The sequence below is a fragment of the Coturnix japonica genome, chromosome 4 (genome assembly GCF_001577835.2).
Source record: "Coturnix japonica isolate 7356 chromosome 4, Coturnix japonica 2.1, whole genome shotgun sequence".
Lineage (NCBI taxonomy): Eukaryota > Metazoa > Chordata > Aves > Galliformes > Phasianidae > Coturnix > Coturnix japonica.
The window spans coordinates 73,694,808-73,720,340 of NC_029519.1; the positions used below are offsets into that span (position 1 = coordinate 73,694,808).

Sequence of the window (25,533 nt, forward strand, 5' to 3'; positions counted from 1 at the left end):
TTTCTGTGTGTGTATGTGTGTCTTTTCCCTATGTTTTCTCCAGGCAGTCGCCCTCAGCTCAGTGAGACCGGCTTTACTGCTGCTCCCCTCTCCCTTGGGAAAACCGCTGCATGAAGACCGAAGCGAGTGACCACGTCCCCACGATACAGTGATCCCCTTCACCCCCACTGCTACCGAAATGACAGACCGGGCTGCACCAGGGAGACAGTCGGGAGGCAGAGGGGAGGGAGAGAGCTCATCCCTCCTCCCTCTCTGCCTCAAAGCTTTTTGCTTTCCAAGCTCAAATGCTAGCTGAAATCTGATGCCTGGACTGCATATGCAGTGAGACGTGGGCATGCCCTCGCAGTGCACCGATTTCCTCCGTGCTTTGGAGAGCGAGAGCCGTGCTGAGGCTCCAAGCGGAGGAACCGCTCCATCAGGCAGCGAGTGCCACATCACTGCACCGTCTGCACAAGGGCTCCAGCATGGTTCCGAGCCTGCTGCTCCTCCTCACCGGGCTGTTTAGGGCCGCAGAGCCAGCACCCCGCTGTGAACCTGGCCAGGAGACCCTAGGTAAGGCTAACCACCCTAAAAGCCCCTTTTCCCCATTTTCCTTCTCCTGCAGATGAGCAGAGAAAAGGGCTCTAATTTCAGGGCACGGAAGGTCGATGTCACCCTTCCCTAGAGATGGGGAGATGGGCTCTTCGAGAATCTGCAGATATCTCTGTGATGAAACTGGAGCTGTGCTGGGAAAGCATGGATAGAAATATTAAAAAAAAAAAAAAAAAAAAAAAAAACAAAAAAAAACCAAGCTTGTAAAGTCAGGCAATGTAATGTTTCCCCACCATTATCTCTTAGGGCCATGTGTTTTTCTGTCAATTTTGAGTTCCCAGTCAATAGGATCCGCTTTGGCATCTGGGGAATGCCATGGGCTCTCCCCATCTCTGGCCTTGCCTTCTAGGAATCTGGCAGTCAGATTGCATGAAGGTGAACTTTCGACCTTGTGTGTTTTTCAGCTTAATAAAGTCTCCTTTCGTTCAGCTTTAGGTCACTTTTTTTTTTCATTTCTAAGTCCAAAGTATGAAAAGAATTATGAGGATTTGAGAGCTGGAGGGTGTGTCATAGCTTGCTATAAGCAATATGGAATTTGTGTAAATTGATTGGCTGGAAGGACAGATTTGCCCATTAGAATAAAGGTAAGAGAGGAACACACTGCTGAATGGGTTGAAAGCTCAGTTCAGTCAACTAGTTCAGCAACTAGTTGACTAATAAATAAAATGTTGAGTATCTTCTAAATATATGTGGTGGCTTTTCTTTACCAAATGGACTTAATTTAGCTTTATTTTATGTGGGGACACTGGGGAGGTGAATGCAGAGCAATTCCAGTGTAGTGACAAGCCCTATTATAGGAAAACAGTAAAAGAGAGGAAAACTGCTTTCAGAGAGCTCAAATTCAAAATGATTCAGAGTTATTTTACAGGAATACAGGAAAGGGTAAAAAACCCGAAGGTGACCTTATCGTTACCCAAGGAAGTGCAGCTAAATTTTGGTTCTTAAATATAAGCCATGGTCTGTCAGTGACACTGAACTGCTACACAACACAACTCATGTGCCATGCAGTGTATATAATTTGAGAGTACCGTTCCCACGAACATCAAAGTGAGGTCTACCACAGCCTGAAGGGATTTTATTTTTGGATAAAGCTGCACAAAGAGAAGTGTTGTAGACTATTTGCAGCCAATTACAGGAAGAGGCTGTGTGGTTTGCAGCATTCCCTTTCTCAGAGAGCTCTGATTCCGCTCCAGCTGAACAAAGATGTGCTGTGGGGTGTTATTAATCCTGGCAACCATAAAAGCAGGGATAATTGAGGGGTAATTGTGGCGGAATCTGTTTGCAGTTGTGCTGCCTTTAGGGAAGGGCAGGTGGTAGAAATACACCTTGCACATGGAAGAACTGGAAAATGGCCCTAAAGGATGGCTGATGTCAGGGAAAGTGGGCTGTGGGCATTAAAATATGTTGTGCAGTGTGAGAATGGGGTACACTTAGCAGTAACATTCTTGGACCAGGAATTAAGAGGCAACCTGGGAATCCAGAGACCTGCCAGGTTTCTTCTTCCTTTTCCAAGGAAGTAGCATCATGTCAGGTAACATGAAAACAGAGGGAACTGCAGTGCTGAACACGTTCAATACCCAAATTCAGCTGTAGTGCTGGGATTTTGTCTCTTCTTTTAGGATCACTCACACCAAGTGTAGATTTGGCAGAACTTTGTGTCCAGAGCCACAGTGCCCTGAGCTACTGATGCAGGAGAGGAAGCCAGGGGAACCGGTGCTACTGCCTTCGTCTCAGCAAGGCTGGGGCTGGGTTTGGAGGGTTCTCAGTAATGTTTATTCTTCTTCAACCCATTCTTTCTTTTCCAATAAGAAATCAAAACAAAGCTAAAAGTAGAAAGATCCTGATGAAATGCTGTGTGATCTTGTGTTTAGTAAAATAAGGACATGATTACTGTCACCCTACACCAGGACTGTCACCAACATATGGCACGAGCATCAGACAGTGTGTGGGGATCCTCCTGAGTAGCAGCTGAGAACCATGCCACGGAGAGAGGGCAGGTCTATTCTCTGCTGTGTGCCATCACTACAAGGAGTCAGGAAGCCACTGCCTCTCTGAGCAATAGGATTCTCTGTTGCCCTGTTGAGAGGCATCTCTTCCAGACCTCGATGTGTTTCACTGGCCATTGAGCTTGCAGTTTGCTTAAGCAAAGTATATCTTGGCAAGTTGTCCTGAAAAGTGACCAGGCTTTGGCATAGGGAGCCAATCGCATAGGTTTCTGTTTTATCTGAGCACCACATACACTGAATACTGGCATATTCTGGTGATAATGAGTTAAATGCAGCACTGTGAGGGGAAAAAAAAGAAAGAAAGAAAACAAACCATGGAGTCACATGCCTCAAAGCACTGAAAGCAGCTGGCTTCCCTCAGGGACAGGGACAGCTGGGAGCAGGTCCCACACTGAGTCCGGGTGTTGTGGGCTGCCGCCTGTGGGGCTTCTATGTGGGCTCCACGTGCAGCCTTCTAAGCAGGCAATGGGGCTGTGGGCTTTGGAGGAGAAAGGGGGAACAGCTGGGTTTCAGATTCCTAGTTGAAAGGTGTAATAGAATCATAGAATCACAAGGTTGGAAAGGATCTACAGGATCTAGTCCAACCATTTTCCCATCACTGTTACTACCACAGCTACTAAACCATATCTCGTAGCTCCTGATCCACACACCTCTTAAACACTACTAGAGTTGCTTATAGATTAAATTACATGAAAAGTGCTTGCGAGGACTGGAGCTGTTGTACCTGTTTGTTTCTCATGTGCTCCCAGCCTCTTCAGGAGGGTCCCTGATCCTAACCACTGGGAGTAGGAAGTAGAGTAGGAGGTAGATCACCTTGAGTGATCATTTTGTAGACAATCAGACTGAAAAAAAAAAAAAAGCACTGCATGAAGCACTGTGCTTTTCTCCTCCCCCTCCTCAGCCTCATAGTTTGCCTTGTTTTACTGCAAAGTGACAAAGGAGAAGTTATTGCCTTCCACAAGCTCCAGGCTGGCCCTAGCTTCATGAGACCTGGGTGTTTTGAGTTCAGCTGCTGTGCACATTTCTACTGCTTGTTTCCATGCCTGTGCGTGCAGAGCTTATCCAGCTGTTCTTCACAGGACTGTGCACTTCCTCCTGCATTTCTTGTCCCACAATGGGCAGGACCAGACCAGAAATGTGGCCATGGAACCGTGTGGGAGATCCCAAGATCTTGGAATCTCACTGCTGTGCCCAAATTGAATATGTCCAAGTCTTGTCAAAACAAAGGAATGCAGAACTACATCATGTATGCTCACAAGACAAGAAATTCCAGCTCTCGTAAACTTGGTTTTCATCACCAAGTCTTGTGAGCTGTTTGGATTCCCACCAGTGGCTCTAGTATTTTTACACAGTTATTATTTCTGCTACACTGGTTTTGGCAACAGTTAACATGGGAAGTGGGTCAGAAACCGCTACTTATGAAGGCAAAGTGAGTATATGTTGAAAGTATACTTAGTGGATATATTCCTTTACTGCTGAAATAACTTATGTATGATCTTCATCTGGATGCAATTTTTTCTTTGGAATACTTGTTTATGTATTTTTAAAGTGCGAATGTCTAAATACAAGTCAAAATCCAAACAAAAATGTCCATTGCCATAAGATATATCTAGGCTGTTAGACTCAGTAGCACTGATGATTGATCTCCTTTAGAATTTCTTGACATGGCCTTTCCCAACACACAGTTAATTTGGGGTTGAATGGAGTGCCAGATGGCTAACAGCAACCATGATTCCCTGTGGATGGCCCAGGCCATGTGAGAGCCATCCCATTCTCAAATCTGAAGCAAATATTACACAAGTTCTCCTCAGAACCAGGAGAGGCTGAATGTGTAGATGTGAGAGGAATTCACCTGCCTTCTTGTGAACATGGTGCTTGATGCTGACAGGCTACATCCTGGTCTATTTGCAGGGCTCTTCCTCATGACTTCTGTGACTGCTAAATCTCATTTGGAGAAACAACATTCTAGTTGGATGTAGCTGTCACATGTCAATGGAATTTAGTAACTTAACATTGTTCTGCCCATGAAATTTCAGTCCATTTGTTTACCCTATTGCAGTTCCATTGATTTAATTGGTGCTGTTTCAGTTTTACAGGGTTATAAGAGGACAAGCAATTTGGGAGACAATATGAGGCTAAACCATGGATTTAAAAATCCTAATGCTATTATGATTTTGGTCAAGAATGTTGAATTAACTATCCATCTTTTGTAGCATTAGAAAGTACCACATTTGGCTGAAGCTCAACTACTTGCAGAGGAGCCAGGTGTGATGCTAATTACAATGTCTCATGCATCTAAACTAATGAAAAGACAAGGCTGTTCTAGGGGGCTGTATAGACTGTGCTTAAAGAGGGTGGAATGACATTTTGGCAAGTGCTTTGGAAAGATAAATTGAGGTTTTTATCTTGAATTTTATCAGATGTGAGGCTCTGTCCTGCGGTATTCAACAGAGCTGGACTTACTGAAAGGTAAGCCTCTGACTCTGGTAGATCAAAGCACTTAGAGAGTGCTGTATCATTAGAAAGTGAGAACTGAGCTTTATAGAATATGCATTCACAAAGTAAAGCTATGGAGATGTCACGGATCCACATTACCAGCCTAATAGCTGGTTTCACCTTTTTCCAGTCACTCTGACGATAATTTGATCCCTTTGAAGGTAGCAGATTTTCGGACCTCTTCAACCTTCTCACCATATTAGTTGTTTTAACACCAGCGTCTTCCAGATCTGAACAATTTTCTCCATCTTTCACTAGCCACACACAAAGAAAAGGTCCCTATTTATGGTCAGATCATCTTGGAATAGCAAATGCATATTCAGCATCTGCTGCTGATGTTGTTTTCTTGTGTTTTCTCTTCCCAGCTGTAGCTTTTTCCTTGCAACAAAGAAAGCATCTCTGCTGAAGCCAAACTAAGGCATTTAGCAGGTTTTCTTCTGGGGTTATTTTTCTGCTTGGGATTTTCAGCTGGGAGGACTCTCAGGAGCAGCAATTCCCAGACAGAGGTACATCTAGATGGCATAGGAGATTTGATTGCCACAAGCACAGAGACAGTTGGTAGGGATGGACAGCCAGAAAGCAGTAATCTTCCTCAGCTTGTTTAAGGCTTCTACAATCAAAACCTTATTTGAGTTTAATCTGGACAGCTCTTGAGGTTGATTTTGAGTTGTTGCTGAGTGGTAAGTTTCTGTGTGCATCTTCACAGATTTTACGTGGCAGTCTGCAGATTATATGAGCTCCCACCTACCATGGCAAGCCTTCAGCATCCTGTCATACGTCCTAGCCTTGTGAGAGAAGCAGGCCTGGAGGAGCTAGTTGCAGCATCATTGCTGTAGGGACACCCTCAATAGCTCAATAAAAATGGTTGCTTAACTGAACTCTAAGAAGCAGGTGGATTAGAAAGAAGGTGGGTTAATAACAAACGTTGACTTGCCTTCTCCTGCTGTGATCTTACACTCAAAGTGAATTCAGATTAGTCATTAATCTCTTTCAAGTGCTTTCAGGCTTCTTCATATGGGTGTTGAAAATAGGCTTGTATCAACCCACACTCACTGAGATCCTAGGAAGCATGTCTGCCCATTTCTCCCTGGGACTCCTTCTGAGCCAGAGGAGTTGGCTTTGAATTTTAGTTAATTGCCATTTGCAGGTAGAGGTAATGCACTGGATGTGTTTGAATGCAAACTAGACAACTGGAGGAGGCAAGTAAGGAAAAGGGTTAGCATTTTCACATATAGTTCTTGTCAGGCAGCATCCAGATATTAGCTTATTTTGTAGAAATGCAGGGCATGGATTGACTAGATAGAGAGCACTTACAGAATGGGCAAAGAAAGTGGAGCAGAGAAAGACAGATCTTATCTGTCTGCCAGCTTATTTAAACAGAACTAATGAATTTCAGTCTCCTGAACTGTCTACCTAGGCATTTGTGATACACTGTCAATGATATTTGAATGTGATTCAGGAGTTCACATGATGCATTGCAAATGTTGCAGGACTGGTAATCTCCTTACCCAACACATCTCACCCATCTCCATCTTAGATCCTAATGCTGCTGGTTTCAGTTTAGCACTCCCTAGGAGCTGCCTCAGGTGCATCACAGAATCATCATCATAGAATCGTTTGAGTTGGAAGGGACCTTTGAAGGTCATCTAGTCCAACTCCCCTGTAGTGAACAGAGACACCTACAGCTCAGTCAGCTTGCTCTGAGTCCAGTCCAGCCTGACCTTGAATGTCTTCAAGGACAGGGCATCTTACCATGTCTAGACAACCTGTTCCAGAGCCTCACCATCCTTACTGTAAAAAAATAAAAATAAAAAATTATCCTTATGTCCAAGATAAATCTCCCCTCTTTTTGTATGAAACCATTTCTCCTTGTCTTGTCAAAACAGATCATGAAAAGGAGTCTGTCCTGTTCTTTCTTATAGCCCTCCCTTTAGATACTGAAAGGAGCAAATACATCTCTCCCCTGGGGAAATTACAGTAATTGCTGGAGTGGAAGATAAATGTTAGGAATACAGTCCTCACCACACAAAGGCTCTGACGTATCTAGAAAGAAGAATTAACCACGTGGGCTGCTTTGTTTTACTTCCAGCTCCTTCAGTTTTCCTGGAAATCCTTTTCTGTGGCTTGGGATCTTCTCCACTTTTGATCCTGTACATGTGCCTTAGATACAGTTATATTCCTTCTGTGCTTTCTGCTTGACCATTTGCACCCTAGCCATACTATTCAGTTGTCTCATTTCACTGCTATTAATTTAGTTCTCCAAATTATCCTCCACCCATTAATACCTCCCCATGTTTCCTGCTTTTTCCTTGTGCTGTAGACAGGAATGAGTTCTGGAGGTGGTCAGTGCTTTGCTGTTTGCAGGTGGTATCACAAAATGATACAGCCCAGCAGTGTTCGCACATTACCACTGATGTTAAGTTTTGCATCTTTAGTGTTAAAAGGTAAATGATCATTGCAAGGACTGACTTAATCGGCCATGTAGAAGCACAGAGAAAGTAATTCTAACATAATCTGAAACTGAAATACTCTATTTGGAAAAAGAGAGTTTTAACTATAAACAGGCTAAAATGAATACATATGCCTTCCTATTTAAAATAGTAAGAAACTCAGAAAAGTGGTAGGGGGTGTGCTGCTCTGTACAAAATAAATCATCTAGCCTTGTTCAGTCTGTCAGTCATTACAATGCAATTGTGTAAGCCTTACTGAATGATTTAGATATTTTGAATTTATGATCACCCTTGGGCTTATTCCTCTAGTGCCTAAGTCTCCTATTGGCTTTGCTTTTGAAAAGGCAACAGGCCAAGCCATGGCACTGGAGGTAGCTATTGAGATCTATTGTCTGTGTTAGGGTTAATCACAGCAGCTTGCTGCTTTCAGTGCTGAATCATCAAGGGGAAAAAATGTAATCTTGGCAGTAAAATATGTATGTGCTGCATTGTAGATTTTCAAGCTTGCTTTTGCAAATTAAAACCAGAAGTGTATGTTATAGAGAGGGCTCAGAAAGCTTGAAATGGCTTTTCTGCTCTTCAGTAAGTGACTTTATCCATAATCCTAAATAGCAACTGTGCTACTGAGAGGGTTTTTGTACCTCTGGTGGAAAAGCTGAAGTAGAAAATTAGTCATAAAAAATTGAAAACGTTGTTCTGAATAAGGAAGAAAAAGGTCTCTTTGTAGCAACCTGTCCACAAATGGGACTAGGAGGAGGCTGCACTGTCTTCCTCTGAGCCCAGGAAAGGTTCTGCTCAAAGAACGGAAAAGCATTAGGCTTTCTCAAGCATAAGAATCAGCAGCTGAAGTCTGCCAAGTTAATCTGGAGGCCTGAGAAACTGTCTGTATATTATTGTCTGTTGTTACTCACAAGAAAAAGAGAAAGGGGGAGGCTGAGCTCTTCTGGCTGGCATTGCTGAAACAATCTGCAATTTATTTACTGGTCATTTCTGTGCACAGGGACCCAGACCCCATGGGTGCAGGGCTGTAGGAGAGACTGCAGTTCTAGGGTTGGGCTCTGAGAGACGGTCAGGAGGCTCTGACCCAGCTACGTGCATCCACACTTCATTTAAGTACAGGCACTGGAGAATTATCTTTGGCCCTCACAGAGCCACACCCTCCCAAACAAATGCAAGCATTGGCATTAGGAAATGCAGGAAATGTCCAAGGAGCACATCAGCAAACATACACATTGAAAACTTGCTCTATACCAGACCTTTTCTTTCTTGTTTGGATGTATAGTAACTCCTAATAACCTGGAAGATCAGCCTGCTTACTTGTGTGTGTTTACATGACAGCCTTGGCTGTTGTATGGTTCACATAGCACCTTGTATGGGGCTGTGGTGGACTGAAGTGCTGTAGGCTGGGCAGAGCTGGCTTCTGAAATGACAGCAGTTGCATAGATGTCTCTGGCAGAGGGAGACAGGGAGAAAAAACTGTGGTATAGTGCACGTACATGGTGTTTAGAATCATAGAATTGTTAAGGTTGGAAAAGACTACTGAGATCACCTAGTGCAGTCATCCACACACCCCCATCTCCGTATTTCTTGAACACCTCCAGGGACAGTGACTCCATCACCTGCCTGGGCAGCCTGTTACAATACCTCACCACTCATGAGAAGAAGTTTTTCCTAACATCCAACCTGAATATCCCCTGCTATTACTTCTCATTCTATTACTAGTTACCTGGGAAGGGAGGTAATGCCTAACCTGCACCTTGATATAACCACCTTTCAGGTAACTGTAAAGTGTGATAAGGTCTCTCCTGAGCATCCTCATCTTCTAGATCTAAGTTTAAGCATAGCTCTAGGTTTAGAACCAAGGAGGAAAGAGTCAATTTTGCTGCTTGTCAATGAGTGAGACTTGATAGTTTCAAGCTCATGAGGAGCACTGCAGGCCTAAAGTAGTGGGAAACAGAATTCAAGCATGGATTTATCATAAAAAGCTTCATCTATTATTGAAAAATTGCCCCTGCTTATCAATTTCTGATATAAACAGCTTCAGTTGCCACAGGTAAGGTACATGTCTACATGGATTTGGTTTCCTCATCCAAAAACTAAATCTATCTTCTTTAATCAGTGTTTTTAATAATGGATAATAGCCATATTTCATTACGGATTTCTCTCCTGTATAAATATGATAAAAACAACCAAGTGTAGAAACTAAGTAGCAGACAACCTGAAACCAGAGATATCTTTGTTTGCTGTATTAATGTCTATTCCTGCTCACAACACAATTCAGACCTCTCATGAACTCAGCTGCAGGATATGACTTAGCAGAGTTCTACACATCTGTTCCATCAGATATCCACTCCTTTACAGCACCTTTCTCTCTGGCCAGCTGGGCAGAAAGCAGCATCTGCTAAAAGCAGCAAAGCTGCTTGAAGAGCAAGAGCATTGGAAAGCAGCAGCAACAGCACCATGCCCAGACCCTGCCTGGCTGCATTTTCCCTTTGATTTCCTCTGCTTATTCCATCTTGTTGCCAGAATACCTTTCTGCTCCAGCTGAATAAGCACAATATTGGGATACCATTGAAAATATGTTTGTGCCACGTATGAAACTGACTGATGGGTATAGCACTCCTGCACAGTAATGGTGGTATGGAAAACTCTGTATGACTCAGTATCATTATTTGATCATCATATACCAGGGAGACAAACAAAAAGGACATTTGTAGCAGGTCACAGAGCCTTCCAACAGGGAAAGGGTGTTACTTTGAGAAAATGTGAGGAGCTGTAGAAAGACTGTTCCTACTCCCCAGATGAATCCATGAGGAACAGTGCACACATTTATCCAGTTTAAAATTAGATCAGCTGCAGTGCGGTCCGTCATTTCTTAGTCTCCCTTCAATGTATTAATTCAAGATATTAATTTCACTGAGGGACTTGAGTAAGCATAGTGATGATGCATTGATGGTTGGACTTGGTAATCATAGAGGTGTTTCCCAACTCTGATGATTCTTTGGTTCTGAGTGTTCATTCCTTTCTCCTTCCCATCTAGCACTGTACAAAAAGCGCTTCTCTGACTATCCCCACGTGTAAGACAAAATGTAGGACCTAGCTGAGCTGAGGCTTTTTTAGGTGTGCTTTAACCTTAGTAAGGGATAATGCCAAAACAGGGGAAACATATTGAAATCCTGTGACAGAAAGCATTATTGATGAACCGGGTATTGTGTATTGCACTAGCATAATGAACCAAGCCAGGAAAAGTGTTTTTATGGATACATTTTTTTCCAGCTTGTTAGTTACTAGAATTTGTTGCTGTTGGAGATGGGCTGTTCCTGCTTGGTCTGATCCTTCATTTATTTTATGAGGAAATGTGGATCGATGACAGTTCATAATATAGAACTAGATTCATTTCCAATTAAAAGTCTGCCTCCAACATAAAATTCCAGGCTTAATTTTGTTCTTGTTAAAATGATTTTATTTTGGCTAAGAAGTGATCAACTGATTAGCAACACATATGCACATGATTACATTTAAACAAATTTGCTGGGAGGAGAATTTTAAACTTCCCTTAATAAGAAAACAGAAAACAAAGCTCAGTTCACTCAGCAGAAAGTGTAGGTGTCTATACTTAAAGTGACAGTCAGAACAAATAACAACATAGATTCCCCAAGATATTACAAGACCCTTCAGTGTTGGAAAAGCTCAAACTTAATGGCTTGGCTTCTATGAAGCACTGATGAAAACAACTTCGTAGCAGTATTTTTCTTTAGTTGCCAGAACCAGAGAAGGACAGTATAGAATTGTTGGCTACAGGAACAAAAGAAGACTCCCCTGGGTCATCAAATAGAGTTACTCAGAATGAAAAGAGCTTGTTTATTTGACCTAGTAAATAGAAAGCTAAGAGGATCTGACTGCTCTCCATAAACACAGAGAGAAGGCATGCACCAGGGAGTGCAAAGAGCTATTTAAGCTAAAGGACAATGCTGGCACAAGAACAAATGGATATAAACTGGCCATGACTACTTTTAGGCAGAAAATTAAAAGGCAATTTCTAGCTATTAGATGAGTGAGCTTTTGGGAAAGCTTTCCTGTGAGAGCAGTTAGAAGGCAAATAATTAGTTTCAAGATGTTATTAAATGGATTATAAAATGCAGTATCTAGAGATAGTATCAAGTCAGATGGGAAAGAAATATATCTTCTTACAACCAGCAAAAGCTTATTTTTTCCATGAGAAATTTATACACACAGGATTATGTAGGACCAACAGATCTGTCAGGTGAAGATCCATAAAGCCTGTTAATATTTACATGAAGACTCCTGTGATATTTTAGACTAAATCAGGTTCCTGAATTTCCAAATTTTCCTAGGCACATAAATTAGAGTTTTAAGCATGTCCAGAAATGCTGTCAGGTTGGCAAGATTGCACAGCTCAGTGCCTTTTTAAATTTAGTCTCTGTTTCTCACACAATTACACTTGTATGTATTGTCAAGTCCTCCCATCTTAAATTGGCCCTAAGACTGACTGGATGATGTTCTTTTTGGGTTATGCCCCGTGTACGCTCATTGCAATCTGTTCTGTCTTATTATACTCTATTTCCAATTATTTTCTTGTTTGAGAATCTCTCTTTATTGATTTAGGTGAAGTGGGCTCCACATTCCAACAGCTGTTGAAGAAATACATGTCAGAGGGGCTCCTGTCTCTGGGGAGCAGCAAGTGGAGCAAACTGTGTGTGTTTGTGTGTACAGTTAACAGTGAACATCAAACTAAATTGGCAGGACAACAGGTCAAGAGGTCTGGGAACTGGGCATTTAAGAAATTGTGATCCTGGAATGGATACTGGAGAAACCAGAGGGCTACTGAGAGACCAGAAGGTCCAAGCCAACTACTGAGGAGATCAGGAAGCTTGGGTGTTTGTAGCCGTGAGACCCTGGAGGTGAGCCAGCTACAAGATAGATAGACTAGTCTGTGTGTGTCAGCGTGTGAGCCACTGATACACCAGCAGATGCAGGGATCAGCTACTAAGAAGACCAAGCCTAGCTAGTGGAGAATCATATGTGTGCTTGTGTGTATTTATTTCATGTATATGGAGATGCAGCAGTCCTAGTGGGACTACCAGGTTGAGCAATTCCTTCTGTGAGGTGAGATAGGTGTTGCTGTCCTAACGCTATTTTATCTTCTTTATTTGCAGGTCAATGCCAAACTGCACAGAAAGGTACGATGTGACTTTGCTTGCTCTCCTTGGAAAATCTCAACATCTTAAGTATTTCTTTATTATTTCCTGAAAAGTTTTCTAACATGGATGCTGTAGTAGGTCTAGTTCCTAGAGAGATATCTCTCTCTCACAGAGGAGAACTTTGCCATTTTGACAATTGTATCATTTTTTACCATTCAGAGACATTAGCAAGATAAAGATACTAAAACCTAGGTCCACTACTATAATATCCAGAAATTTTATGATGAGACGTCTCTTCATTACTTCTTTTTCACTTTTGAGTTGGCTGGAGGTGCTAGCAGCATTTTTCCTTCCTAACATCTCTTATCTTGATTTCTTAAAGTATATTAAATTGCATGTCTGTAAGCCAAGTCACAGAATAACTTGTGAATGCTTGAGGCAATTTCAGTCAAACTTTGCAGAGAGGCTGAAGTTTCAGAGAAATTGAACTCTGTCAAATTTTGGTGGCCAGGCAAAAAAAAGAGATATTTCTTCCAGTACCTTCCCCATGAAGGAAAAACGTCAGTGTAATCTCACACGTTATTGGTAAATCCATACTCAAAGTCAAGGCTGGTGAAGAGAACATAACATAAACACACCTTTTTCAGGATCCTGTGTTTTTACATTAGAGCGTGAGGTAGTCTTTCCTTTGGAAACCAGATTTTGTTAATTTTATAAGTATATTTGTTCCCAATGCTCTTATTAAATGAATTCCTATATGGGCCAGGCACTCCTGTGTTGGTGAATGTCAGTGGATGTCATGTTTTCTGCATGGAGGAATTCAGTGACATACTTCTTCATACATACTGGCACATTGGGCAGCATTTTGTCAGACTGCTCCTCTGCTGCCATCTGTCACACAACAACAGAATTTAATGGAATACTGTTGGGAAGGTTCAACCTCTACTGTCATACCACCAGCATCTGCTTATGATGTTGTGTTATGGGCCAACATAATAAACCAGATGCATTACTTTTGGAGCATCCCTCAATCAAAATATCATTTGAATTCTGAATGATATCTGCTTGTATCAGACTGTTCACTATCAATCTCTGGCTTAAGCATACTTCTCATCATTTTTTCTGTAAATGGTTTTGGATGTTGATTCATTTGAGAGTATTGCAAACTGCCTCCAGTCAACCTGTGAATAAGAACAGAAGAATGTTCTTTAAATGTGTTATTTGTTATATTGTCCTTGAACTCTTCAAAGTACTGATAATAGAAGCCATTTTTCATATGTTCCCCCTTTTTTTTTTCTTTTTTTTTTTTTTTTTCCATAGCAAAATGCGTGGACATCTCCTTAAGCTCTTGTACAGATGTTACCTATACTCAAACGATGTATCCTAATTTCCTGGATCAGAAGTCTCGAGAAGTGATTGAGTACAGCTCTGAGTATATTCTCATAAGTGTGCTGCACAACTTGCTGCAAGGAGAATGCAATCCAGATCTGAGGCTCCTGGGGTGCTCAGTGCTGGCTCCACAGTGTGAAAAGGACAAAGTAATAAAGCCTTGCAGGCATGTCTGTGAAAACCTGAAAAAAAATTGCCTCTCTGCTTTTGATGCAATAGACATGGCCTGGCCCTACTTCTTAGACTGTGATCGTTTTTTTGCTGGGGAAGAAGAAGGGTGTTTTGACCCACTGGCAAAGCTGCGAGGTAAGGAAAGAAAGGAAAGAAGCAATGTTGACACATCTCACTCAACTTGATTGGAAAGTTCTCATCTCAGTCAGCTTGAGGTGCCTACAGCACAACACTTCCGAGCTTGTTATATTTATAAACACTTGCAAGGTGTGATTCATTTTTTTCCACCTATTTTAACCACTTAATTAAACTGTGCTCAAGAAGTACCCATTCCTCTTCCTTTCATACAAAGATCAAGATAAGCAGTTCAGTGCTAGATACTTGGAATACTGACACGTGTTTAGATAAACCTTGTCCTATGTTTCAGCATTTTGGGCATCTGTCTATATATTTGAAACATTTTCTAAAAACATTTTATTTTTAATTTAAAAACTGAAGGTTTGAGGTGCGCATAAATTCACAGCGACCTGACAAGCTCAGTTTAGTTATCTCATTAGTGACAGTTGCAGAGTTTTGTTTAGATGAAGATCTAGACTGTTCAAGATAGCTGAATTTCATCAAAAATGAATTTGATCTATCAGATTCAGAGAGAAAAATCTGTATATTTATGACTAAAGTTTGCTAAGTATGCCAAAGACTATATTACAATTGGATATTGCTCAATGTATGTGTCAGTGTGCATACGCATTACTATATTTTTTTTTCAAGAAATATATGCCAAAATAAACAGCATAGGATGTAGTACACAGAATTAAGGCTTTGACTGCAGATTCATTTTCTATAATTCTACTATCGAAAAACATATTTTGTGCAAAAGCGGAGGTATTCATGCAATCCTCTGAGCATGACAGCTTTTAAATGCTGTCTTACATTTTTTCTTTGCAGGAGAAGTAATTGTTGAAGACGATTTGCCTTCAGACTTGCCAGCTACTTTTATTCAGTTTAAGCATCATTCATATTCCCAAATGGTGAGCACATTGAAGAAGACTGCTTCTAGATGCTCCCATATTGCAACAACTTACAGCATAGGTCGCAGTTTTGAAGGAAAAGACCTTTTTGTCATTGAGTTTTCAACCAAGCCTGGTCATCATGAACTACGTGAGTTTTATTAGTGTTAATTGGGTTGCTTAAGGGAAATCCAATAGACTATTCATCCTCTTTAACAGGCTGTTACTAAAATGTATTCTCAAATTACAGTGATAGGAGATGATTTGCTGCAGTAATTATTGCCCAATTGCATTTTCCTGAATTATTTGTTCCTATATATATAGCCATGTACATAGGCACATGGTATGACTATTATTTTTTTATGCCCAGTTTGCAAAGATTTTGGAGAGTTCTCCAGCAACCAGGTAGATGTTGCAGCACTGAGCTACATCTAAACAGATTTTTAGGCTTATTACCTGAGGTAAAGCTTCTGTGTCATCTGTATGCTATGCCCCTGGGGAGGCAGAGAGGGCATCAGAGACTGGTGTCTGCTTTGTTTTCTCTCACCCACACTAACTTGCACGATGTGGAGATATTCTGGGATGCCTTTGAACTTCAGCAAAATCTCAGAAGAAATCATTAACAGGGCAAAGTTCTAAACTCCTATCTGTTGGCCTATTGTTCTTCTTTTCTTATAGATATTTCAGGACTCTTTTCTAGGTGGTACTCTGTTTGCCGGGATAATACAAAGCCTATGAAGCAGGCTTTAAAGTAAAAACTGTGATATAACATGGTAAAAGATGGTAGTTTAACACATCACCTAGCATTTCATTCTAAATCTATTGCTCTGTGTTTTTCAGGACGTGTAATTTTGATAGCCTTATCAAGCCGGCACAATAGCTCTGTGCCAGCCCTGCTTCCAGGTCCAGTGCTAGGGGCTGGATGGGATCATAGATGAAGATGAAGGGCTAGACAGGAAAGGATGCATCTATTTTCTACTTTCCATTAGTCTCTAGCAAAGGATGGAAACTGAGAAAATAGCTGCAGAGAATTGTGAGGTTATGTGTTACTAATAGTTCTGTTCCAAATCTGTTTAGCCTAAAAGCCACTTTTAATGCATTACCTAACTTACGTTCCAAATACGTGGGTAATATATTACACATCTGCAGGTCATTTCTAAGATGTGTGGCAATACAAGGCATTGAAGCTGCCGAAGCTAAGTGAGAGTGCCAGGGGTGTGTTTTGTTCTTTTCCTACCAGCTTGACATTTGCAGCATCACAACTAATGAGCCCCATTTTGTCTTAAAAAACAAAACAAAACAAAAACCTTAGAGCAATGATTGCCCCTTATTGTATGTGATCATGAAAGTATGGATCTTGTTTTACACATCCAGAAAGCTCTTTAAATCATTGCTGGACTGACTTGTAAGGGAGAAAAATTCATCTGGAGTTGGTTTACTGTTTACAGCGATGTATGCATTAAATTACTGTAAATAAAACTTTCGTCAGTAATCTGTCTGTGTTACTCTTCTTTTGGAAGACATCCAGGTATAATCAAATTAAAGCATCTCATTGCTTCATATTCCACAGTCAAGCCAGAATTTAAGTACATTGGCAATATGCATGGAAATGAAGTTGTGGGAAAAGAACTGCTGATATACCTTGCCCAGTATCTGTGTTCAGAGTATCTTCTTGGGAACCCTCGCATCCAAACTTTGATCAATAACACCAGAATTCATCTCCTGCCTTCACTCAACCCAGATGGGTATGAACTGGCTGCAGAAGAGGTAAGAGACTTTATAAAGAAATGTTTAGTTTTTTCTGTTTCTAAAATTCCCCCTAGGAAAATACAAACTTTAAGTAAAGGACAGAGTGCTAATAACCAGCAGCTGGGCTCCCAGGCTGCTATGGGGATAGGTTCCTTTCTGAAGACAGTGTGAACACACATTCAAAGCAACCAGAGCCATGTTTGCCATTTTTCCTCCCTGCATGCGTTGACGTGGGAATGACTGTGCTACTTTTTCACACATTTCACAGTCTCTGTTATCAGTTCTGGAACAGGATGCCCACTGACTCACTTTAATGACTTTTAAACTAATTTGTAAAGAAACGTAATTTAATACTGTGGAATAGGCATTATTCCTCTTGTAGACTAGCAGATGTAATAAAATGTTAATGTGGTCTGTACTTGACAGCTTTCAGAGATCAGCTGATGTCTGAGGGAGACATATGAAAGCAACGCTTCTGATAGATGTTACCTGGCATTTGTCTTCTTTACCTCACTTCTACTGATAGCATAGTTAGCATGGAACATGAAAACAGGACTTTTTTTGAGTTGCTCAAGTGGTGAGCTCTACCTATTAGAATGACACTGGGGTTATTGCGTTCTGCCTGAACTTTTCTTTGAGCAAAAGCTGTAATGTTTTTTTCTTTTCTTCTCTTCTAACCCACTCTGCATGTTGTTCTGTGTTGAGTAAGAAACTGCTGTGCTCCTCTCATGACTCACATCACTGGTGAGTGAAATAGCTCTCATATGCTAGCAAGGGCAATCTCGGGGATAAGAAATGATTAAGTGTGGCTTTTTCTTTTGACTGCATATACATTTTTAGCTTATCTCGGATGTATTTTAAAATATATCTTTACTAGTTATAAAATGAAATTTTAAACACCTCATTTTCTCACGAAGTTATACTGAACTGGGTTTCTGTGTTACATCTTAGGGTGCTGGTTACAATGGATGGGTGATTGGCCGACAGACAGCTCAGAATTTGGACCTGAACAGAAATTTCCCTGATCTGACTTCAGAAGCTTACAGAAGAGCTGGGATTCGTGGGGCCCGCCTGGACCATATCCCCATTCCACAATCCTACTGGTGGGGTAAGGTATGAATTACAGATTTTATAAATCTCATATACTACAGAGCAGTTCAGAAATCAAGAACCTGAGGTTGCTTGGTCTTAACGTTATTCTCTGGTGATAAGATTTTATATGTCGGACTAAACTTTACATGTTCAGAATTGTCATAAAAAATCCTGGTGTGGGTCTGGCCAAGGGGCAGGTGTCATAAATTTGTTGATAATTTGGATGATGCTATTATAAATTAAGAATCATAACAGTTAGGAGAGGTCACAGGCATGTAACAATTCACTGTTAGTGATTTAAACTGAGGTAGTATGTTGAAAAGCTTTTTTATGAACTTTTGTGTTATTGTGGGTTGCATTAAAAAGAGCAGGACCAGCAGGTAGGGGAATGTGATCCTCCCCCTCTACTGTGCCCTGGCGAACCCCCATCTGGAGTATTCTGTCCAGTTTTAGGTGGTTGCCAGAGGACCCTGCCAAAACCAGCGATTCTGTGATTGTCAGTCTCAGATCTCACTGCATTAAGCTCTGCACAGGTTTGATACAGCTGTAGCTTCTGACTTGGAAACCACGAAATGGCTTAGTGTGAAGTCATGTGGCATATGCTTTCCACAAAAACACTGCTTATAAATGACTACAAACTGCTGGAGCAATGGGAAAATCCAGTTGGGTGGCAGTGGTATTGGAATGGAGAGTTGCTGCCACCTCTAGACTAGAGGAGCAGAATGGAAACACCACTGCAAGACCTTGCACTTATCCTCATTAAGTGATACCGAGGATTGTTTCGGCAGCTGTGTTAAGCATTAGCAAAAGATCTGAGACAGCACACTGTTAATTTCCACTTTTCTACAGGTGTTCTCATATAAGGGCTGTACTACATCCCAAGGAAATCTCTAATGCTCCCCAACATTTGGTAATCCATTTTACAGCAGTGAAATCTGGATAAAAGCACCTCACTTCCTTAAGATAATATAGATATGATGATGAAAGGCTATGAGGAACTTAATGGTGCACTTTATATCAGATCATTGATTTTCAACATAACTCATCTCAAGAAGTTTATGCATGTTACTGTACAGATCCCAGCTCATGTCACTGGATTTCTGCAAGAATAAAAGGTCATGGGCATAATAATTTCCAACTTTTTCCTGAACAATGACTGATAACACTGAAGTGTAATTTACAGAACCTCCGATGGGAAAGAAGAGTCGAGAGCGTGTGAAGCAGAACCAGAGGTCAAATGAAAACAGCTGGCAAAATGTATTTTGGGATATATGTCTACAGAGGGAACTGTTTCAGGTCATTCCACTTGTGCTTTGTAGTTTTCTCATGGCTTACCTTGTCTCATGAAGGATTTGCTTTCCCATATAGGACTTAGGCTCAGAGCCATCCCTGTTCTCTTTTAAGGAAACTCTTTCCCTCCCTTCAAAGTCAGAGCTTTGACTAGGAATGCCTGTGTTTCACAGTAAATCTCTGAACACAGCTTACTTCTATATATCTGTTATCCTATTTCCAAATGGCAATCCAGGATTATCCAGTTAGTTGTGAACCTGCCTTCATTTACAGCACAAAATACTAATTACCCAGAACGTGCTCAGTAATAACAATATTATATCACAACAGTCATTATAAATATATATGTCTAGCTTACTGGGAGTAGCTATGCTACTTTAATCCCACTTGCAGAAGCTGTCTCTCTTTGTGAGAACATCTTGCTGGATTCCTGGTTTGAGAGCAAACATTGCCTTGTTCTTGTCAAGGTTGGCTATCCATGCAATTGCAGTTCTGTTGTCTGCCAGGATTTTTGATCCATATCTACACGTGCACTTCCCTGGAGTGAGATGCTTGCAAGGATTTGTTCCCAGCCTTAGGGGACTTCTTTAGGGATTCTGTGTATCATCAGAGCAGTTTACAGAGGGCTAATTTGGAGACAGGTTAATATTTCTCCTGCAAATACCTCTACTGTCATGGCCAGTTCTGCCCCTGGTCACCACCATGTGTCTGTCACCACAGACCAGGAAGCCTTGGCACCAAATCACCCTCTGTCTGATGTCTGCCTTAGTGTGGACAAGCCCTGGGGAATAAACACAGTTCTACTCCTGCAGGCTTGTCCTTGCTTAGGAATATGAATTAGAAAAAAGTTGATGGTTCAATAACTCATTCCTCATACTACTAAAGGACTCAGGAGACCTCTAGGTACTTTCCTGAACCCAAAATGGGTCCTGACTTAAACAATACCCAAAGCATATTTGCAGAACAAAGGAGAGAACTGATTTGTCTGCAGCCTGAATGGCACCACAAAATCTCCTTGTTAACTGTAGTTATGCATGGTTCAGAAACATAGTGGTAAGCAGTTTCACCATTTTAGATTCCTCTCCTGCACTGACGGTAGTCACAGAGCAGCCAAAGCACCTCTCCCATAAGAAGCTTCAATTCTGTCAGGTGGACAAACCCATGGCTCCTACAGAAGTCAGCTTTGTGTATGCAAAAGCATTAAATCATGCTTTTCAACACCGGCCTCTCAGCTTTCATTTACTTAATAGCTTTTATTACCTGCCTTATTAAAGTAATTATGTAGGTATTGCAGGACATTGTATAAAGATCAGAAACTGGAAAGTGTGGTCTCAGCCAATCTCACAGTCTCAGTAGAGCTTTGACCTCTTTCTAGACGTTACTATACAGTGGTTTTTGTTCCCTGGTATTTTATGTTATTGAAATACAGGGTCTGAGTGCTAGGTCTGAGAGACTTTGGGTTTCATTTGAAGTGAATCCAGTTAAATTGGCTTGACTCTTAACAGGATTTGGAGGTCTGTGCCAGTGGAGGCCAGCATAGCATTTAGAAAAATGAAGTTTGTTGTTTCTAAAAGGAGGTGGGGGAAAAAAAGCCTTTGAAAGCTATGGAGACTAACTAATTACAGTATAATTGATAAAAATGAGATTCGGGTTTTAAAAGGTAGTGCCCATTCACTGTAATTATGGCCAAATAATTTGGCTGTTTTCTAATTATATCTCAAATTGTCTTGTGAGATGAATACCTTAAGATTGATTTCCTCTGACTGAGAAACAAGAGCCTTGGTGAAAAAGAAATGAAAAACAAACACAGAATCCACATTATAGTAAAAACCTACAAACAGTCAAAGGGGAGATTGAGACAGGATCTGATATCATCCAAAGGATCTGAACCAAGATAAAAAGGGATGGACACACTTCAAAGCCTTAGTCGTGGATCAAAAAGTTGCTGAAATGCAATTAGGATAAAAACCATGACATTGAAATTACTGTTTTTCCACAGCATTTGGTTCAACAAGACATTGGCTATGTGATGCACCAGTGCCTTGCAGCTTATGCAGGTGGCTCGTGAGCAAGTCAGCTAAGCAGAAGAGAGCAGAATATCAGAGCTCTCTGAGTCAAAATTCTAATTTCACCCTTACCCACTGAATGACAGAAACAGATAAAATCTTGTCAAGACCTAAGAGCACTGTTTGAAAGTAGGGCTGATTCTCAGGGTACATCTTCCCTGACTGGGCATCTGCATGTGGTGCAGGGAGTACCCTCTCCTGGAGTGCTATTTGACTTTCAGAATGCTTTTTCAGGCCATGCCCTTTCCAGAAACTAACCTTAATAGTTATACAAAAAACATGATTTATGTTTCTGGTGTGCAGAGTGCTTCTAGTTGTGGACAAGTGGCACAAACTAGCATGTGTCCATATGTTAGCTGCAACTTAAACATTTCTTAATCTTAAAATTATAGAATTATAGAATCATAAAGATTGGAAAAGGTGACTAAGATCATCAAGTTCCTACTACTTCCCAAACACAAGGTACAGACTTTTCAAACAGCTCAGCGAATGCACGCAAATCATATGCAGGTAAATGTAAAGCTGTGACTGGATGTGTGAAGTATATAAATATAAGTATATAAACTATATAAATAGACATAGAAAAGTGATTTCCTAGTGTGGCTGTCAATGTACCAGCATATGTAAAGCTGCATTTAGATGTGCCTCATCCAAAAGTTATATCTGTTCAGGGACTGATGAGAAGAAAACAGGAATTACAGTTACTGTGAACCTAATGTTTTGATCTTTAGGGTGTTATTTATTTATTTATGTTCTGTATCTACTGTGTTTTGAGCTATATAGTGCAATCATTGGAGGCACTTGGCTCTTTGGCACTGGATATTAGCCCCTCCAGTGTCCTGGCTGGACAAGTTCCTGATAGTGGACATAAAGTGCAGAATGACATGCAGCATAGGCAGCCCTGCAGAAATACCGCAGTAAATCTAGCGTAACAACCTTGCACTTCTATATATATATATTTAAACTTGCGTATATGCACTTCTGCGAAGCAGAGTCTGGAACAACAATGTTCTTTTCCCCTGATATCCTTACAAGTTGCAAAGAAAACAGTCTCACCTCCAAGGGCACCGACTAGTGTCTGGGCTTGCGGGGACCAGCCACCAGGTGACACTGTTACCCCGAAGAATTCACCAACGCCGATGAGAGTCCGTGAAATCTCTCCTTAGCACGGATTCCCCGAGGTCCGATCCCTACCCGGCTGTTGTCACATCTCATACACTGCCAGAAAGACGAACTTTGTGACCTATTTGCAGCAGTTCCCTGCAAGTGAACTGCAATTGTTGCTGCGTGTTATATCTGTTCAGTTTATCTGTAGAGCTAAGGTCAGTATATGAGATGTTATTTCCAACAAGTGCTGAGCATTACAAACTGATCCTTGTATCCCATCCAAAGTCAGCCCAGCTGTTTCAGAAATTAAACTAGAAAAGAGGCCTGGTTTGCAAATAATAGTAAAGCACCATGACAAATAATGGCATCATCATTTTGAACTGCTGAAAGTGCTGCTGCAGTGAAAAAGTTTCTTCGGCGAAGTTTCTGGCTTTTTTATTTTTGTTTTTTGGTGGTTTTTTGTTTGTTGGTTTGGTGGGTTTTTTTTCCATCGATTTTTCCAGTGTTTGCTTCTGGTTTATAGGGATGCATGTCATCTCATCAATTTTTTACAGTAAGGGCAGTGAAGTTGCCCATAGAGGTGCTGGATGCTCTGTCCTTGAAGACATTCAAGGTCAGGCTGGACAGGGCTCTGAGTAACCTAACCTAGCTGTAGGTGTCTCTGTTTGTTACAGGGGAGTAGCATTCTTTCCAACCCAAAAATGCTATGATTCTATGATCTGTTCCCTGGAGCAAATGGACATTTTTCCCCCATTAATCAGTGGAATGGGAGAGGTGAAGAGCCTCATCATCCTCCTCCTTGACACACTCTTCTTCACAGGACTTTATCCTGCTCAAGAGCAAATCCCTTCATTGCTGAACAATCAGTCATGGCTATTTTTCCTTTTGGTTTTCAGGTAGCACCTGAGACTAAAGCAGTCATGAAATGGATGAGGTCCATCCCATTTGTGCTCTCTGCCAGCCTCCATGGGGGAGAATTAGTTGTGACTTATCCTTATGATTATTCAAGGCATCCTATGGAAGAAAAAGAGTTCTCCCCTACACCTGATGAGAAGGTAAGGTTTGATTTTTGTACAGTAGGTATATTGATATAGTTTCCATATGCAGAACGTGAATTTGCTCTATCAAGTAGTGCTGTTTAGCACTTTGTTGTACTTTTCATGGAAATAAATGGGACGTATTATTCCAAAAGAAAAAAAAACAAACAAAAAACCCCACGGATTTATGCATTAAGTAATTCATGCAATCACTTTATGTGTTCTAATAATATTGATGTGTAAAAATTTGCTCACGTTTTATGAAGCCAAGCACACTTTCAAAAGAGTTAGGTTAAGAAAAGTAAGGATGTCACTATATAAGGGGTGGAAGCTCTGCTTTTTTTACCACTCTTTTCCTAGAATGATAGAAGCAAGCCTCAACAGAAGTGTTTTCTGTTAAAATCTGTAGTAACAAAAAGGCTGCCTGCCATATGGTGGCAGCCTTGTAACATTTATTCCAAAAGAATAGGAATGGTTTTCCCCTCTCAGGTTCCTCAGCTGGGAATCGCTGTAAATCTTCTGTAAAATTTTTTGCTGTCTTTCCTATTTCCCTTTGATTTCCTCAATCTAGTATTCATTGCTGACAAGCCCACTAGGAGAAGAGCCAGCTCTTTATCCTTCTAGTGTGTGTTAAAAGTGTCCCTGGCCTCTTAAGTAAATGTGGTTCCTTACCCAGCTTACAGCAATTGAAAATCATCAGAAGTTGGTCTTTGGCTGGAGATATCCCTTATCTTAGAGCACATTTCTGGGCTGAATCTCTTGTAAAGTGACAATTCTCATCAGCAACTATTAAATATTTCTCACTATTTAACATTCTCTATATCAATTCATTTCTTCTGGGTGGTGTGAAGTGTACTGACTGTGCATAACAATGATTTTAGCAGTGATATAGGCCAGGCACTGCACAGTAAAAAACACTGTAACAAATGTCTGGTGGTAAGCTCTTGGTGAGAAGTTACAAAGTCTAGTGGGTGTCACAAACACATCCATGTACAAGTATGTCCCCTCACCTGGGCTAGAGGTGTCATCCTGCACAGAGATGGTGCAAGGCGTGGCCACACATGCTTCATCCAATGGTTCACATGTGGGAATGAAGGACAACTGTCCCTCCATCATCTCCATTCAGAGACAGCATGTATATTCTGTATAAAATGATTCATAACTATGAAGGGCTCCATCCTTTGGGATGCAGTGAGCCCTAATTGTATCCCTGGTTTGCAAGACACAGAACCGTATGCTGAGATGGCTTCATAGCCAGTAGCAGCAAAGCCTGGGAAACTAGTTACAAACATGGATGTTTCGAATATACTGGGAGGTTCGGGGGGAGGGAGAAGAGGGAGGCTTGGGATATCCTCCACTTAAACAAACTTTTTCAATGAGTCAGCTCAGGAACTTTAATAATGGGAAGTTATAAAATGTGTACCTGTGAAGCGACCTGCATTTAAGTAATGTAACCTGCTGCTGCTGGGGAACTGGCAACCTGAAATATTGCAACATGTTTTAGCTGCTATATGTTAGCTGTATCCCTTGTTCTGAACACTGATCTGCCAAATGCACCATGTAAAGGTAAGAGAGGCAAATTTGCACCCTTGTCTGCAGCCCTGGGTGAAATGCTGCAATACAGACAATGTCCAGAATTTCAAAAGTCAAATTCTACAAAGCACATTCAAACTAAATTTCTTTGAAATCCTTGAGATCTTCCAGCAAAAGCTGGAAGGGTGCTGCCACTTACGTATGTCTCTCATGCTGTATGTTTGGTAGTATGGAGGTCCTCTTGGCAGTGACAGATTTCAAGACTCTTTAGCTCACATCACCAACGAGGCTTCTAACTGCTGAGTCTCAAAACTGACCCACGCCCTTATGCCATGTTCTTGCATCTGTTTCAGATAACCTAGTCCAGAACCTTCCATATTTTGGCCT

At 41.2% G+C, this 25,533-nt stretch overlaps 1 protein-coding gene across 2 annotated transcripts in view; it reads left to right on the forward strand.

The window, feature by feature from the left end:
- CPZ (carboxypeptidase Z) overlaps positions 1–25,533 on the forward strand; it is a 35,010-nt gene continuing 9,477 nt past the window's right edge. Inside the window, exons 1-7 of one of the 2 annotated variants that reach the window (XM_015862938.2) lie at positions 5–552; positions 12,721–12,744; positions 14,026–14,400; positions 15,211–15,423; positions 16,843–17,039; positions 17,973–18,134; positions 23,473–23,631. In XM_015862938.2, the coding sequence (XP_015718424.1) occupies positions 465–552; positions 12,721–12,744; positions 14,026–14,400; positions 15,211–15,423; positions 16,843–17,039; positions 17,973–18,134; positions 23,473–23,631 (1,218 nt within the window). In that variant the 5' untranslated portion in view covers positions 5–464. Of the gene's footprint in view, positions 553–12,720; positions 12,745–14,025; positions 14,401–15,210; positions 15,424–16,842; positions 17,040–17,972; positions 18,135–23,472; positions 23,632–25,533 lie in introns of both variants that reach the window. The other variant, XM_015862939.2, reaches the window with a different exon arrangement.